The 15,155-nt window shown below is 39.8% G+C and overlaps 1 protein-coding gene across 1 annotated transcript in view; it reads right to left on the reverse strand.

Annotated features, from left to right (window-relative positions):
• The window catches only part of SLC5A7 (solute carrier family 5 (sodium/choline cotransporter), member 7), a 24,262-nt gene extending 9,855 nt beyond the window's left edge, over positions 1–14,407 (reverse strand). The window contains exons 1-4 of the mRNA XM_009883061.1: positions 14,230–14,407; positions 7,385–7,498; positions 4,246–4,401; positions 274–422 (exon numbers count right to left, since the gene is read on the reverse strand). Coding sequence (XP_009881363.1) covers positions 274–422; positions 4,246–4,401; positions 7,385–7,498; positions 14,230–14,407 — 597 coding nt within the window. The remainder of the gene's footprint in view (positions 1–273; positions 423–4,245; positions 4,402–7,384; positions 7,499–14,229) is intronic.
• Positions 14,408–15,155: the final 748 nt, after the last annotated feature.

Here is a 15,155-nt window from a genome sequence, read left to right on the forward strand (position 1 = left end):
GCAGGAAAATTACGAGGGTGTTTGCACTATCAGACTGGTTGGAAAAAAGCCAAAGAATCGGGCGTCTCGGTCAGCATTATTGTTGAAGCACTGGCTGTAGGTTGGTGTAAATGCAGACTCTTTAAAGTCAGCTCTGTGAGTGGAGGTATTCCTTCTCCACGGTCTCAGTGAAGACATAATTCAAAAATAAAAAGTGGGCAATAGGTTTTTGCAATCATCATAATGCTCGAGGCAAAATCCTCAACAAAGAGGGGGGAAAAAAGCCAAACTTACCAGTCCCAGGAAGATGCAGAAGAGCTGAACTACATCGGTGTAGGCCACAGAATAAAGCCCACCCACAAGCGTGTACATAGTTGCAATCAGGGCAGAAACAATGACTGAAATATTGACATTAATGTCAATGATCACACTTATAGTGGCACCTATGAGGAAAACCAAAACACTGTATGTTAGTATATGTCGCAGTACGTCTGATGAGAAGGCTCACCTTGGTTAAGTTGCATATACCGGTGCTGATGTGCTGTGCTGTCTGACATTTAGCAACAGCATGAGGATATTCCCCTATTTTCTACAAACCCCTTCTGCACCTGTGAAGGGAGTGGGAAAAGGAAGGCTCCTGTTGGCCTAAGTTCAGCATCTGTCATGTTTTGGGTTCTTACCAAATGGAGGAGGGAAGGGTCCCAACAGCCTTTCCTTAGACTTCTCAAGCTCTGCAAGGACTACACTATCTTGTTCTGCCTGGGAAAAAGCAGCCACGCACCGGCAGCTGAAGCCTCCCTGGGTGAGTTTCAGCTGCATGGGAACAAGTATCATTGCAGTGGCCAGGGAACATCTGCTGCAGCATATCACACCCTTTTCTATCTCACTTATGCTCCAAGCTAGCCCCTTTTGACCAAGGAAGAAATGGCAGAGGAGGCATCAGCTATAGGGATGATTGTCCACTGACCACTTTAGAAAGTGCCCGTGAATTGTTTACATAGGAAAAGGGTGGGTTTCTTGGAAAACTGGATAATCCATCCTCCATTGTCAACCTAGAAACAAAGAATTTCTTCAAGCACCATCAAGCAGATTTCATTTCTAGAGAACAAACCACAATGTTGAGCTGCCAGTCTCCAAAACCAACCCAGTGAATCAAATCGTTGCTAAGACTGAAAGGAACTTCTTGAGATTTTCAAGTCCAAGTCCTCACTCAAGCAGTGTCAGTGGGAGCAGGTTGCTCAGGATCATGTTCAGTCAGGTCTTGAATAACTGCAAGGATGGAGACCACAACCGCTCTGGGCAATCTCTGCCAGTGTTTGACCTCTTCCTCTGTAAAAACAGTTTTTTCCTAATTTTAAATGGAATTTCCTGTAGTTCAGTGTGCGCCCATTGCCTCTTGTCCTGTCACTGGGCAGCACTGAGAGGAGATTGGATCTGTCTTCTTTTATGCCAATCCCTCAACTGCCAAATCAGTTATTTATGCACATGGATAAGATCTCCCTGAACTTCCTCTTCTCTAGGCTGAACAGCCCTAGCTGTCTCAGCCTTTCCTTATATGCCAGATACTCCAGTCCCTTTATTGTCTCCGTGGTTCTTCACTGGACTTTCTCCAGTATGTTCATGTCTCTTGTACTGGAGAGCCCAGCACTGGACTCAGCACTTCAAACGTGTCTCACCAGTGCTGAGTAGAGGGGAAGGATCACCTTCCTTGACTTGATGATAATGGTCTTTCTAATTCAGCCCAGGATGCCACTGGCTTTCTTTGCCACAAGGGCACGTTGCTGGCTCGTGGTCAACTTCATTGCCCTCCAGGACTCCCAGGTCCTTCTCTGCAAACCTGCTTTCCAGCTGGTCAACCCTCATCAGGTTGTTCCTCCCCAGGTGCAAGACAGCATTTCCCTTTGTTGAACTCCATGAGGTTCCTGTTAGCTCATTTCTCTGCTCTGTTGAGGTCCTTCTGAATGGCAGTACAACCATCTGGTCTATCAGCAACTCCTCACAGTTTTTACTTTCTGCAAACTAGCTGAAGGTGTACTTGGTCCCATCAGCCAGGTCATTAATGAAGACATTACATAATACAGGACTCAATATTGACCCCTGGGGTACCCCAATGGTGACCAGCCATGCAGTGACTTCCATGCTGTTGGTCACAGCCCTCTGAGCCCAGCAGTTCAGCCAGTTTTCAATCCTCCTCACTGTCCACATATCTACTCTGCAGTTCATTTGTTTGTCTAGAAAGTTGTTATGGGAGATGGTGTAAAAAGCCCTTGCTGGAATATCAACCAGCTCTCCTGGACTCCTCTTCTCTCCCAGGCTGTCTCCCATGGGATTCCTCCAAGCAGATCTCTGGAGAGGCCACACTCTACTCTCCTGAAGTCCACTGTTGTGGTCCTGATTTTTGCCTTGTTCCCTCCTCTCAGGATCATGAACTCCATCTCATGAACACTGCAGCCAAGGCTGCCTCTGACCTTCACATCCCTGACTAGCTCTTCCTTGATTGTAAATAACAGGTTCAACAGAACACCTCCCTTCACCATCTCCCTGATCATTTGTGTCAGGAAGTTGTTGACAGTGCACTCAAGAAATCTCCTGAATTGCTTGTGCCCTCCTGCACTGCCCTCCCAGAAGCTATTGAGGTGGTTATATATTTCTCTTTGATGTATTAGCTATTTCAAGTGATTGCAGTCTTTTAAAACCATGTTATGTTGTTTTTGTTTTTTTTTTTTTTAAAATCCTCTCTTCCTAATTAAAATAATCTAAATAAAATATGTTGCAGTATCTTTTAGTACTCGTAGGTATTTTAGATGGATATTCCTGACTACATAGGTGGAAAAGTTCTGGCAGTAGAACACAACATTATCTGTCATATATAGGAGCTGCTGGGAGCTGCTGGGAGCTGCCAGGTGTTTTTTTGTTGTACAGGCAGCCTTCAAAGTTCATGTGCTTAAGGATTACAAACTCAGACCTCTTTCCCAAGCTGGAAGCCCTGTCTTTCCCTTCTACAACCCTCCCAAGCAAGGAATCACGAGGAAGATCAAGAAGTGAAGAGAACTAGGATTAAATATTAATCAGTGAAGATAGGTATGTAAATGAGGAGCTATAATATAACTAGATCTATTCACAGAATAGTTAAAATAATCATTAAAATCAAACCTCTCAATGACCTTTATAATCATGGACAGTCTTTAACTGTCAGCTGTTAACGTAAACCTACTAGAAGGGTATTCATACCACTTGCTTTGAAATATCACAGATTAGCTTGTCCTCAATCAAAAAGAAAGTATTTTCCAAATACTCAGAGTGTTCTTCAAGTTATTCAACTCCTATCACCTCAGCAGGTAGTTTGTTCTTAGTCCTTTAAGGGTTTTGTGATGAAATTGTGGTAAACAAGCTCCCCATTGCTTTGCAGTTCATCAGAGCACAGTTGGAGAGTACCTTCAAAGTTTATTTTCTGTTTAAAATAGCTTGTGCTAGAAAGCATTACCACATGCATGTGCACTATGAGTATGATTAGCTGGTAAAAGTCAACTACTGGTGCTTCAACTCAAGGGCTTTCTCAGTTCTTGAAGGGCTTGCTAAATTCAGGCCTGAAATATAATTAAAAACCCTGGAGACTGATTTTTTTTCAGAACTGGATGAGTAGTTGGGTGATTTTCTAGTGAGTCATAGTTCTACTAATTCTCTGAATCCTTTCTTGAATCCTAAGTATTTTCTTCATTTTGTCAAGTAGAAAGCCATTTAGAATGCAATAATACTTCAATTTATTGATCAGCATCTGTTCTACTTCTATTATTTGTGACATGGGAAGTTCTGTATTTGAAGGTCTCCTATATGCAAAGGATTATTTTGTTTAGATGCATTGGCAATAACATTTCATATCTTTTAAGTGAAATTTTGACTGTCTTCTGTGATCTCAGTGGTGTAAAAGAGAAACTGGGTCAGCCTTGACATAGAAAGGACACTTGCAATCACTCATGTCACCCTCACAATTAAAGGAAATTTGTTGCTCAATCTTTTCTTTCTCTTTGAAAAGGGACAACTTAAAAATACCTGGAAATGAATAGATACCATGGATGTCTTTCCATTACCAAAATATTCAATGGGGTACCATTACCGGGTTTAATTACTAGTTAGCACAGGTCTGAGAACTGTCACATTCTGAATCATTTGGCTAGGGTAGTTAGCATTTGAAGACAGAATTTAATGCATTTCTGCTTTATCCTTTCCACCTGTGATAAATTAATATTTATACTGCTTATTCCTTACCTAAGGCAGAGAAGATGGCAGCAGCCCAAAACATTTCTCCCATTAAAGCTGGAATAAACAGTAGTCCTCCCATCCTTTTCCCATAAAGCTGCTGAAAAGGGTCTAGCATTGTCACATAGCCTTTGGAGCGCATAGGTTTTGCGAAAAAAAGGCCACCTACAAAGAAAAGTAGCATAAGACACCAGCTACAGTGGAGAAATGCATTGTCATTAAGGAGTAAAACATTTATTTTTGGTTAAGGATACAAAAATGTCAGTATTACTGTTTGGGTTTTTTTTAAAGAAATAAGTACAGTTAAAATATTCTCTAAGAACTCTTACCTTATGTCTACCTACAGTTACATAAACACATCCACACCGTTAATGTCGATGGTCTGATAACAAAAAATAAGTTTGTCTGATTTTGTCTGGTTCAATTTACTCAATCTGCCATTATGGATGCTGTCAGAGGTTTGTCTAATTTTGGATCAGCCTAAGGGAATGGCTTCTCTACCTAATTCTATTTGTTCTTAGACCAGAATCCAGCATGAATTTTCACATGGTCCTACTCAAAAAATAAAACTGTCTGGGATTCCTGGGTCAGAAATATGAGTTCACACATAGTTTAGTGCACACACAGCAAATATGATTCTTTCAGGACAATTCAGATTTGTTATGTATGCTTATATCAACCTTACTACACCTGTGGGGTAGGTCAGATGCCTTCTGGGCTCTGCAGATGTCACGCTCCCTGAACATCTGTCATACACTTATTTCATTTATAAATGTGCAAAGGCCACACCTTTCTAATGTACAGTCCTCAAATTCTTTCGGTCTGGGGGAAAAAAAAAGGACATATCTCAGGAAAGTTGAAAAAGCCCTTGTACAGAAACCTGTGTAGTTGAGTTCTGCACATGACTATAACTGAGTAGACTTCTATCACAGTAAAATTGCTGAAATGCAACCTATAAGGCAGAATAAAGAAACCTGGAAAATCAGTCAGTTCCCAACAAAATCTGCTGTGCAGTATTTGGTGACCTTTAGTTACATTCTTCATCACAAGATATGTAATGTATTCATTGTATGTCACAGAAGATTTTCCACATTTCTATGTATTGCCATATATCACTCATATTTCTTCATTTCATTAAGTTCCCTGAACAGAAGGTACCAGCTTACCAATCACAATTTATTTATACTGCTTATGGTAACACTGTCTTTAGTCAGATTGTTTGGATGCAGAAACTCCAGCATTTTTTAACTATTCCTGGATTGGTCATGGATCCTGTTCCTATTCCACTTGTTATGTCATCATTACAAAAGACAACTAAAACAAGAAAACAGAAGTCACTGGTGTTATAATCTATTAGAACATTCAAGCATCTGTCAAAGGAAATAAAAGATATTCTACCCGTTAAAACTACGTTGCTTGAAAAATTAGGAAAAGTGGTTTGCAGCACAACATTGAACTAACACGGAGATTATATCAATCTTAAATCCTTCCAGTCTGAAGCAGTAATATTTCTTCTAGCCTTCCATTTATAATTTTGGTTATTTTTTTAAAAAGAAGGATAAACAACTCCTCACAAACCTGCATGTATAGATCAGGCCACAGAAAGGCTTTCCTCTCTGTGCTCTGCAGAGAGATATATGGTCATGTGCTACAGACTTCTTTTCTCTGCAGTGGCCATGATAATCTCCAGGGAAATTATCTCCAGGATATCTTTAAAAACATAATCACCAGGATATCTTTAAAAACAGCTGGAAGCGAGGAGAGAGGCTACCTCAACTCCTTCTTTGCTATTATTAATTTGTGTCAACTCTACAGAGGCTAAGAATCAGGAAGACACTTGTGGCTACAATCCTAATGACCGCTTAATGACATCAATGGATGAGGACCCTCATGACCTCATAATGACATCAACTGATCTCCAGGCAGACATTTACTGTTAATATTTTTCTTACAGGAAATAGAGCTGCTCTCAGGGATGGAAATTACTACTGGAACTGGAGCTGGCCCACACGTACCAGAGAGGAACATCTAGGATGGGTAGGATGTGGAAGGTTTCTGCCTGGGAAGAGAGGAGGCCCAGGACATGCCATAGGAAAGCATTTCTGAGGGGTAAAAAGAGTCTGGAGGGCAACCGAGTTGTACAGGAAGAAATACAAGGGGCAAGAAGACCTGGATACGCCACCAAAAGGACAGACTACGTGGGAGGACCATGAGAAAAGACTCAAAATAGACTGAGAGGTCAAGTATCATTAGAAAGGCTAATACACCAGTCACATTAATGAAAGATGAAGATCTTTTTTGTAACAACATTCTCTTTTAAACAGTTGCATCAGCTGTTGCCTTAGGGACATGATCTGTTCACAAACTGAGAGGATGTAGCTGACAACTTTCCAGTGTATTCATCATGGCTCACAAGGCAATGTTTTATTGTGAGCTACTCCATGTGGTTGAGACACGGTGAGAAATTTTATATTGCTATCATTTTTAAGAAAAGTAAGGAAGTTCTGAGACTACATTTCAGGAATTAGAGGCCACAGCACTAAAAATTATAATGCTGCCTTTTTTTACACTCTGACCCTGCATGTAGTAGGATTGTGTATTTGCATTTTGACATGTGATTTGGAGCTCTGTACCACGTTTAAAAGTGGTCCAATTTTAAGGAAATAGACAGGTTCTACTACAGACTTCCTACACAAAATTAGACAAGTTACTTAGATGCTTGGTGAAGATCTGTAAGGTACAAGCACTTCCCTAACTTAAAAGGATATTTGCTGCTCTTGAATTCCAAGATTTATAGGTGCCCTGATAAGATCATGTTCCAGATCATATAGGCACTTAAAGAAAACCTGAATGTCTAAAACTTAGTAAATATAATTAAAAAAAATCCCACAACAAAACCTTTCTTATTGTGACCTCCACAGAACACTATGGTCGTAATAATCAAGTAGGTCTTGCCAAGGCATTCAGGAGACTTAAGATATCAAGCTATTTACAGGGGTTTTCTTTTTAAAAGCCAAACCTATCAGCAAAAGGGATCCAGTTTACCTCAGTGTCCTTTTATCAGACCCTAGTTGTTTCATTTGAAATGATGGACTTGTCATCAGAACTGCTTAAAATGAGAGATTATTAGCTTTAGTTATTTGCTTACCTAAAACCAGACTAAGGGAATATCCAATAGGTGCCTGAGCCCAAGCTAGACCGTAGCCTGGGACATATACAGCTTCTGCTGTCCCGTTGATGTAACCTCCGCCAACCCATGTGGCTGAAAAAGAAGGGATGGAAAAGTCTTTAATGTGCACAACAAAAGAAAACCTCCCACATTATAGAATAAAATTGTCATCGCTTATTGCTATATTGCTATTTTTTTATTATATGCACTATACAAGTGCCAGACATGGCAACCTTCTATAAAAGATAGACCAAATTTGAAAAACTTACAGCCTAAGCACATGAAAAAAGATGTCCAACGGACTGAGACAATCATCAAGGTGTCTAAGTGTCTGTGTAGTCAGTGAAGATATGAGGGCTGAGTCCCTCACTACTCGTTTACAATGAATGAAGCACATTACCATTTTCTTTGTGTTAGTCCAAATGAAGGAGAGATATAAGGGGGGGATCTGAAGAAGAACAATAAATGTACAGTCATCCCAGTTGGGAAAACTCAAAGCATTTAAATTAGACAAGAGTTTAATCAATGGATCATTTACTAAGGCTTTCATTAAAAAAAAGAAAAAAGTCCTTGAAACCTTGATAAATTTTAAATTTCAGCTACACAAAGCACATTTAGTGAACTCTGACTTCCCTAAATGTTATATTTCCATATAGGGCTGTAATGGTTTTATGTTGCTATTTAAGTTCTAAACTGACAAAAATATTTGTGCTTCCTGAAGAATTATTCCAGAATTGAACTGTGCTATCTGTAATATTTCTGATCTTATCTCTTTATGAACCAGCAGTGTTTTTAATATACTAACCTCAGACCCTTAATGAATTGATTCTCTGCTTTGAAGGGAAGTTTCTACATTTGAGAAACTGGGACCTACAGTATGAATGAAAGAAAATCTCCAGCACAGAAATTTATTTTGAGTACGTCTGCAAACATATTTCATAACAAATTACATAAAAAAGCTTATCTCTTCCTGTTTGCAGATTCCATGCAAAAAGTTCTTGATTTTCTTTAATGTATAATGAGTAAATTTTATGAATCTGGGTCTGTAGTTTGAACAAGGGCAGGCAGATCATTACAAGTACTAGATTTTTGTAATGCTGTTTTCATTTGCCTCAGAAGCCTTTGCTTTGTCATATAAGAGTAGTTCAGGCTTTCTGTGTAAAAATTTACAATTGTAAGAAATATAATTTCCATAAGCATTCTTCAGAATTTTCCCAGCATCCACCATCAAGCAAACTTGATTCTTAGATTAGATGTTAGACACATACAAGCAAACTTGATTTTGTGTTTAAGACAAACAATCAGAGATAAACACAAATGAAGAAAATTTAATTACAATTCTAAAGAAATGTCATTAAAATCTAAATGACCACTCTTTTATGCTTAGCTGAGATATCTCTCAAATACTACCAGAGGGTATTTTTTTAACTCAATGCTAAATTATACCATGGCTTTAGAAACAAAGATATCCAGCAACCAGATCATTACAATTGTGACCCTTTCAGCATTTTGAAGCACAGGAATGGACCATTCTGTTGTTGGAAATAGTATAATGGGCTTGTGTGAGGGGTGTGCATGCAGAGAAAGTCTGTAACAAAAGAAGTGACCCAAGGAACCCTGTTATTGATACCTTTGGGTATCGAGAGCCATTGTATACTACAGAGACAAGAGGTGAGTGACGCCCATGTAAAACCACATGGAGAAGATGGGTGAACACCGATCCCTGAAGGCAAGAGCAGGGAAACAGAATCTACATAAAAAGTTGTCAAACATTTGGGATTTTGTGCCTCTTGAAAGTGTGAATTATAGTAGGTGGGAATATGATACTTTGGTTACCAGAGTCCTAGAATCATAGAATGGTTTGGGTTGGAAGGGACCTTAAAGTCCATTTAGTTCCAACCCCCCTGCCATGGGGAGGGACACCTTCCACTAGATCATGTTGCTCAAAGCCCCATCCAGCCTGGCCTTGAACCCCTCCAGGGATGAGGCATCCACAACTTCCCTGGGTTACCTGTTCCAGTGTCTCACCACCCTCACAGTAAAGAATTTCTTCCTAATATCTAATCTAAATCTACCTTCTTCCAGTTTGAAACCATTTCCCCTCATCCTATCACTACACGCCCTTGTAAAAAGTCCTTCCTCAGCTCTCCTCTAGGCCCCTTTAGGTACTGGAAGGCTGCAATAAGGTCTCCTCGAAGCCTTCTCTTCTCCAGGCTGAACAAGACCAACTCACTCAGCCTGTTCTCATACAGGAGGTGCTCCAGCCCCTTGATCATCTTTGTGGCCCTCCTCTGGACCCACTCGAGCAGGTTCATGTCTTTCTTATGCTGGGGTCTCCAGAATTGGATGCAGTACTCCAGGTGGGGTCTCATGAGAGCAGAGGGGGAGAATCACCTCCCTCTGCCTGTTGGCCACACTTCTCTTGATGCAGCCCAGGATAGGTTTGGCTTTCTGGGCTGCAAGTGCACATTACTTGCTCATGTTGAGCTTCTCATCAACCAACACCCCCAAGTCTTTCTCCCCAGGGCTCCTCTCAATCCACTCATCACCCAGCCTCTATCCATGTTTGGGATTGCCCCAACCCAGATGCAGCACTTTGCCCTTGGCCTTGCTGAACTTCATGAAGTTGGTATGGGCCCACCTCTCCAGCCTGTCCAGGACCTTCTGGATGGCATCCCTTCCCTCCAGTGTGTCAACTGCACCACACAGCTTGGTGTCATCCGCAAACTCGCTGAAGGTACACTCAGTCCCACTGTCCATGTCCCTCAGAAAGATGTTAAATAATACTTGTCCCAATATGTATCCCTGAGAGACACCACTTGTCACTCATCTCCACCCAGACATTGAACCATTGACCGTTGAGTCCATGACTATCTGGCATGTGTGTTGCCTATTGCGTCTCAAGCAGCATAAATTTATGAAATAGGTTGTAAGCACCTGTATGCAATAACAAACGTAAGTATTTAGAAAGGGAATTGTATTTGTCTCCTTCCCTAGAAAAAACATGAGCATGAATTCTACATAAAGAATACCCACTTCCAGATGAGGAATAATTTGCCATAGTCAAGGACAGCTGTCCAGCATTGCTGTAGCTATTGTGCAAGGAGGTTTCAACATCTGGTATCGATACGCCTAGGGTTCCTACTGAGGTGGTGGGCGTTCTCCAAGGGGCACTTGGGCGCTATGCCTAGTTCCCTTATTTTCTTCTGGAGGGGGGCAGGTCACTTCCCTTCTGTGAAATGTTGCAGGGGCCATTGCCCTCCCCTGGCTGGGGACAAGAACAATGCCCGCGGACAGGTATTGCTGGGTAAGGTGTCATGGAGGATTTAGCATTTATTTTCAATTTTATTTCTTGATTTCTGGATTGGGGTTTGAAAAATAGCTGCTGATCAATTTCTCTGTGCACATGACTGTTCTGGAACATCTACCAAGGACCCCAGACTGCCAAGGAAGGTGTTATATGGCTTCTTCTGAGGGGGTGAATGGGTAGTCAGCATGTACATTGACATCAGTAAATACATTAGAAAAGAAATAATGGGGTACAATAGGATGGAATTTCAACCTCAGATATTAATTTTCTGATCCTCAGTTTGCTAAGCCACAATTTAAAGTTAGTTTAATACCTTTTTTGGTGAAATTCTTTTTTTTTTTTCTAAATCAGACAAAAGGAATATAAAATTTAATAATCTATGGAAACACTCATGTGGTAATCTATTTTAATCCTCTCTTTGCCTGCTGTCTGAAGGACCAAAAAATGCAGCAAATACCAACATCCATTTAAAATATGCACCCTAAAAAATATTCAGACAAATACTGAGGATATGGGAGTGTATTTCTGCTCCTGGTTCATATGAGGAACACAGAAATTAATATCAGAGTTTCTTATATATATTGACATATATATGAAAATCAGATTTTTTGGCACTTCTCTGTGAATGATCCCTTGTCTGACCACACAAATTATTGAATCAATGCACCAAGTTCGGTAAAATGAAAATCCTGACCTAAGGATTACAAAATAATAGAATTTTGTAATATTTCTTTTTTTCTTGTGGAAGGATGTGTAGCTTCATTCAACTAAAACGAATAAATGACATCAATAGATCATTACCTTTTTGGTCGTGTTTGTAAGTATTTGATTATGTCATCTCCAATATTTCCTTTGGGGTTCAAACTCAGTCACCGAAATCAAAATAGACTCAAGTTAGTTGCAGATATCACTTTCTAAGAATTTCACCCCAAAATTAAGGAACGCAAATATTTAATGCAACATTTTAACTATAATTATGTAAAAATGATACACAGTTTAAAGGTGTGTCTACTATGGTACTATGTTAGCTCATTTTAATATAAGCTGCTGTGATCCATCCCCAATTCAACCTTCTTATTCTTTCTATTTTAATAACTGCAGTCACACTCAGCCTTTGGCAGGCTCTGTGCTCAGGCGTTTCAGTAGCTACTTGATACAGCCGCTTCTTCAGGATCATAGTATATATCCAAATATGTCCACAGCCATTTTTCACTTGTTCTAAGGCTTTTAAATGCCATATAGAAAATTAACTATAATTACTCAGAAATTTTGAGTCTGTCCCTATGCTCTGAATTGGATTTTAAATTTATAGGCTGAGTCCTGTCATCCTCCCCACCAAGTAGCCCCAGAAACCGCTACCACTTTTGCAGCTGATATCCACGCAATATGGTAGGGTCTGTCTTAGAAAGGAAAGACAGAATTAGGCCCTATCTCATAACCCAAAGTACTTCATGTCCATACAAACAGTATCCTTTCTGGAGATGTTAAAAATGTCTTGTTTTCCTTTTACAGGATAAGCTTTGCTTTTTAATTCAGATTTAGACAATTAAAGCTGTAAAATATAAAGATGATGTTGGAATAGCCATATATCTCTGGAGGCATGGTTATGAGGTGCAACATCTGCACCTAACATTATTAAAAAAGAAAATATGCCCTGAAATACCATGACCATTTAGTAAAAAATTAGTGTGGATTTTGATCAGCTTACCTTCACAATTATTTTCTTACGGCTTTACAAAGTAAGTATCCCAATCACCCTCACTGACACAAAACTCAGCGTCTCAGTAGACTTGTGCCCACACCTAACTCTGTGCGCCAGGCTTGGTTCCCCAAAACTGAAAGTGTAATTTACTTGCCGTATCAAGCTTTAATTGCCATATTTATGGAAGGGCAGAGGTGAGAAAATATGTGAACCCTGATAGTATAAAATCCACAAGTGTTTAGGCTGTGCAAAGGCTTTAGGATCAGTCTGATATTCTACCACAGAGATGATACACTATGCCCTCTCCAGAAGTTGCATGAAACGGTTGCATGTGTGGGTGTGAATTGTGGTGGCTATAGAAATTGCCTGCAATATAGGAACCCTCAGTCCAAGTGTCATCTCTGCTTCAGTATTCCTGTAAAACAGGATTAAGGAAAGCAGAATATGTGTCTTCTTCCACAGGCAGAGCTCTTCGTCATAACCACTTGCACAGGGAATGTCTTGTTTCGTCTCTGCTCCCCTGATCTAATGATTACAGTTTTGCGGCTAGCGGTATCTCTGCAAAATATTCTGGTTTCAGTGCTCTTGAAAACATTTCATTCAGCAGAAAGCTGTCAAACCAGCTCTTGCTATGAGCAGAATCTCGTCCTATCTGATGCTTCAGTAGCCAATGGATACGTGATACAGTAAATTAGAGCAAAGTGCTAAAAGTAGAACATCTGCCTGTATTCAAACTTTATTGACTTTAACAAACATTCTTTACTTAATATCCAAATATTCAGCCTTTGAGTGAGCAAAATGCAAGGGGACAGGAATTTCTCTTAATGAAAGACCAGAGAATTTTGGCCCAAGTTTGTATGTGTCTCTTCATTATTAGATAATTGTGAAAGCAGAACAGGGCAAAACAGCGAAACATAAATATAACCTGATAAATCCAATTTGGCAATTTGGCTTTGCCTGCATGGGATTTAGAATACTGTAAAAAAACCCATCAATCAACGAAGCATGCTTAAAAATTAAATTGCTTTGATAAAAATGGTGGGCCAATTCACTCTTCTTATAATGCATTTTTGTTCCGATCCTGTATGTTAGCTGTAAGACTTGAGATTTTGGACCATATTGTGGATATCTTGTTTACCCAGCTAAGACACCTGCTTTGACTGGCCCTGGGAGTGTGACAGCACTGCTTAAAAAATTAGTGAAGAACTCTTCCTTCACCCAGGCTTTTCCTACTGATACTACTATTCACAGGAATGGATTATTTTGTCAAACTGCTACAAAAGAAGCTAAAAGAATCCACAAAGTAAGTTTGCTGAAATCAGTGGAATTACAAGTTTGGATTTATGCCAATTTTCTTTCAGAAACTTATTCTTAACTGATGCTACACCTCCCCCCCCCATTTATTTTTTTTTGCATATGAACTTTGTTTTACTCAGATTGAACAAAAATAACTCACCAATTTTGACAGCTTTAACAACAATAACAGTTATTTTAAAACTGGATTTCTTATTAAATTGTATAAATTCTATACTTCTGTCCCAAACACATCTGCTCTACAGATGAATATGAAAGCAATGAATAAGAAATATAATATATGCTTCCTGTATGATATTAAAATATTTTTTGCTTTTATATAGATGCTACATTTGGTTGTTCACTAAAAAATATGAGTAGCAATTGGAAAAGAAGTATATATTTTTTCTCCATTTTGAATTATTTAACATGCAGATTACCATTCTTCATTCAGAGGGAAAACGGACAAGTTATACGCTGGTTAAGGAAAAAAAAAAAAAAAAGGTGTTTTTTACATACCGGTCATTGTAAATCCACCGACTAGCAAGCCAATGTCTCGTCCACCAACTATAATAGCTTCGCTGCGATCTCCTTCGCTGCCAGTGTTCTTGGTTTTCCAAGCAGCCCATATCCCAACTGCCAGGATAGCCAGGTAGAAGACAACTATGGCCACCAGCCCCTCCACATGGAAAGCCATGTTGAAGTCCCGACTGTTTCTGTGATCACTATTTCATTAAGACCTCTGGAGAGAATGCAGTGATACGTCTGCTTTTAACAAACCTAGTAAGATGCTTTTTAGAATCAGCGTAGAAAGAAAGCACAGATGGTTATTAAAGGGACTATTCTGGTGAATTTATGAAATGAGTATTTTGGATGTAATTGAAATTAAGTTGACATGCCAATTAAAATGCCCGTGGAGCAACAAGCAGCAATTGTAACCTGTGATTACAATGGGAGATGAATGATGTAGCTGAAAGCTACACAATTCTTAGAAATCAGTTACTGAGCACCAAATTATTTTAGTGTCACCAAGTCCCCGGTGTCTGGGAACTCTTCAGTCAAGAAATAGTTTGGTACATGGAATAGAAGATCTTGGCCATGTGGGCTGCTATAAAAGTCTCTATTTAGTTAGAAGACAAACCCCAAAACTGTTTTAAGTTAAGTAATAGCTACAACAGCAACACACATCTTCTGAGTCTCTGTGTTGGAATGCTGAGTCTTTTCCTCTTCCTATCATCTCCCGTATTTAAGAATCTGCGCTTTCTTTTTTGCAACATCGAACTGTCCAGCCTTAAAAGTATTAATCTGTTCTCGTTCGCTATCTGGGAAGCAAACGGAAAGCTTAAAAGCTGTCGAACGGCAGAAACGTTAAGGCAGACAAACTACAGCGGGGGAAAAACCCCCGGCCGCATAACCAGCGGCTGCCCCCTACCCAGCCTTTGCCG

This window comes from Charadrius vociferus, unplaced genomic scaffold (genome assembly GCF_000708025.1).
Source record: "Charadrius vociferus isolate BGI_N301 unplaced genomic scaffold, ASM70802v2 scaffold92, whole genome shotgun sequence".
Lineage (NCBI taxonomy): Eukaryota > Metazoa > Chordata > Aves > Charadriiformes > Charadriidae > Charadrius > Charadrius vociferus.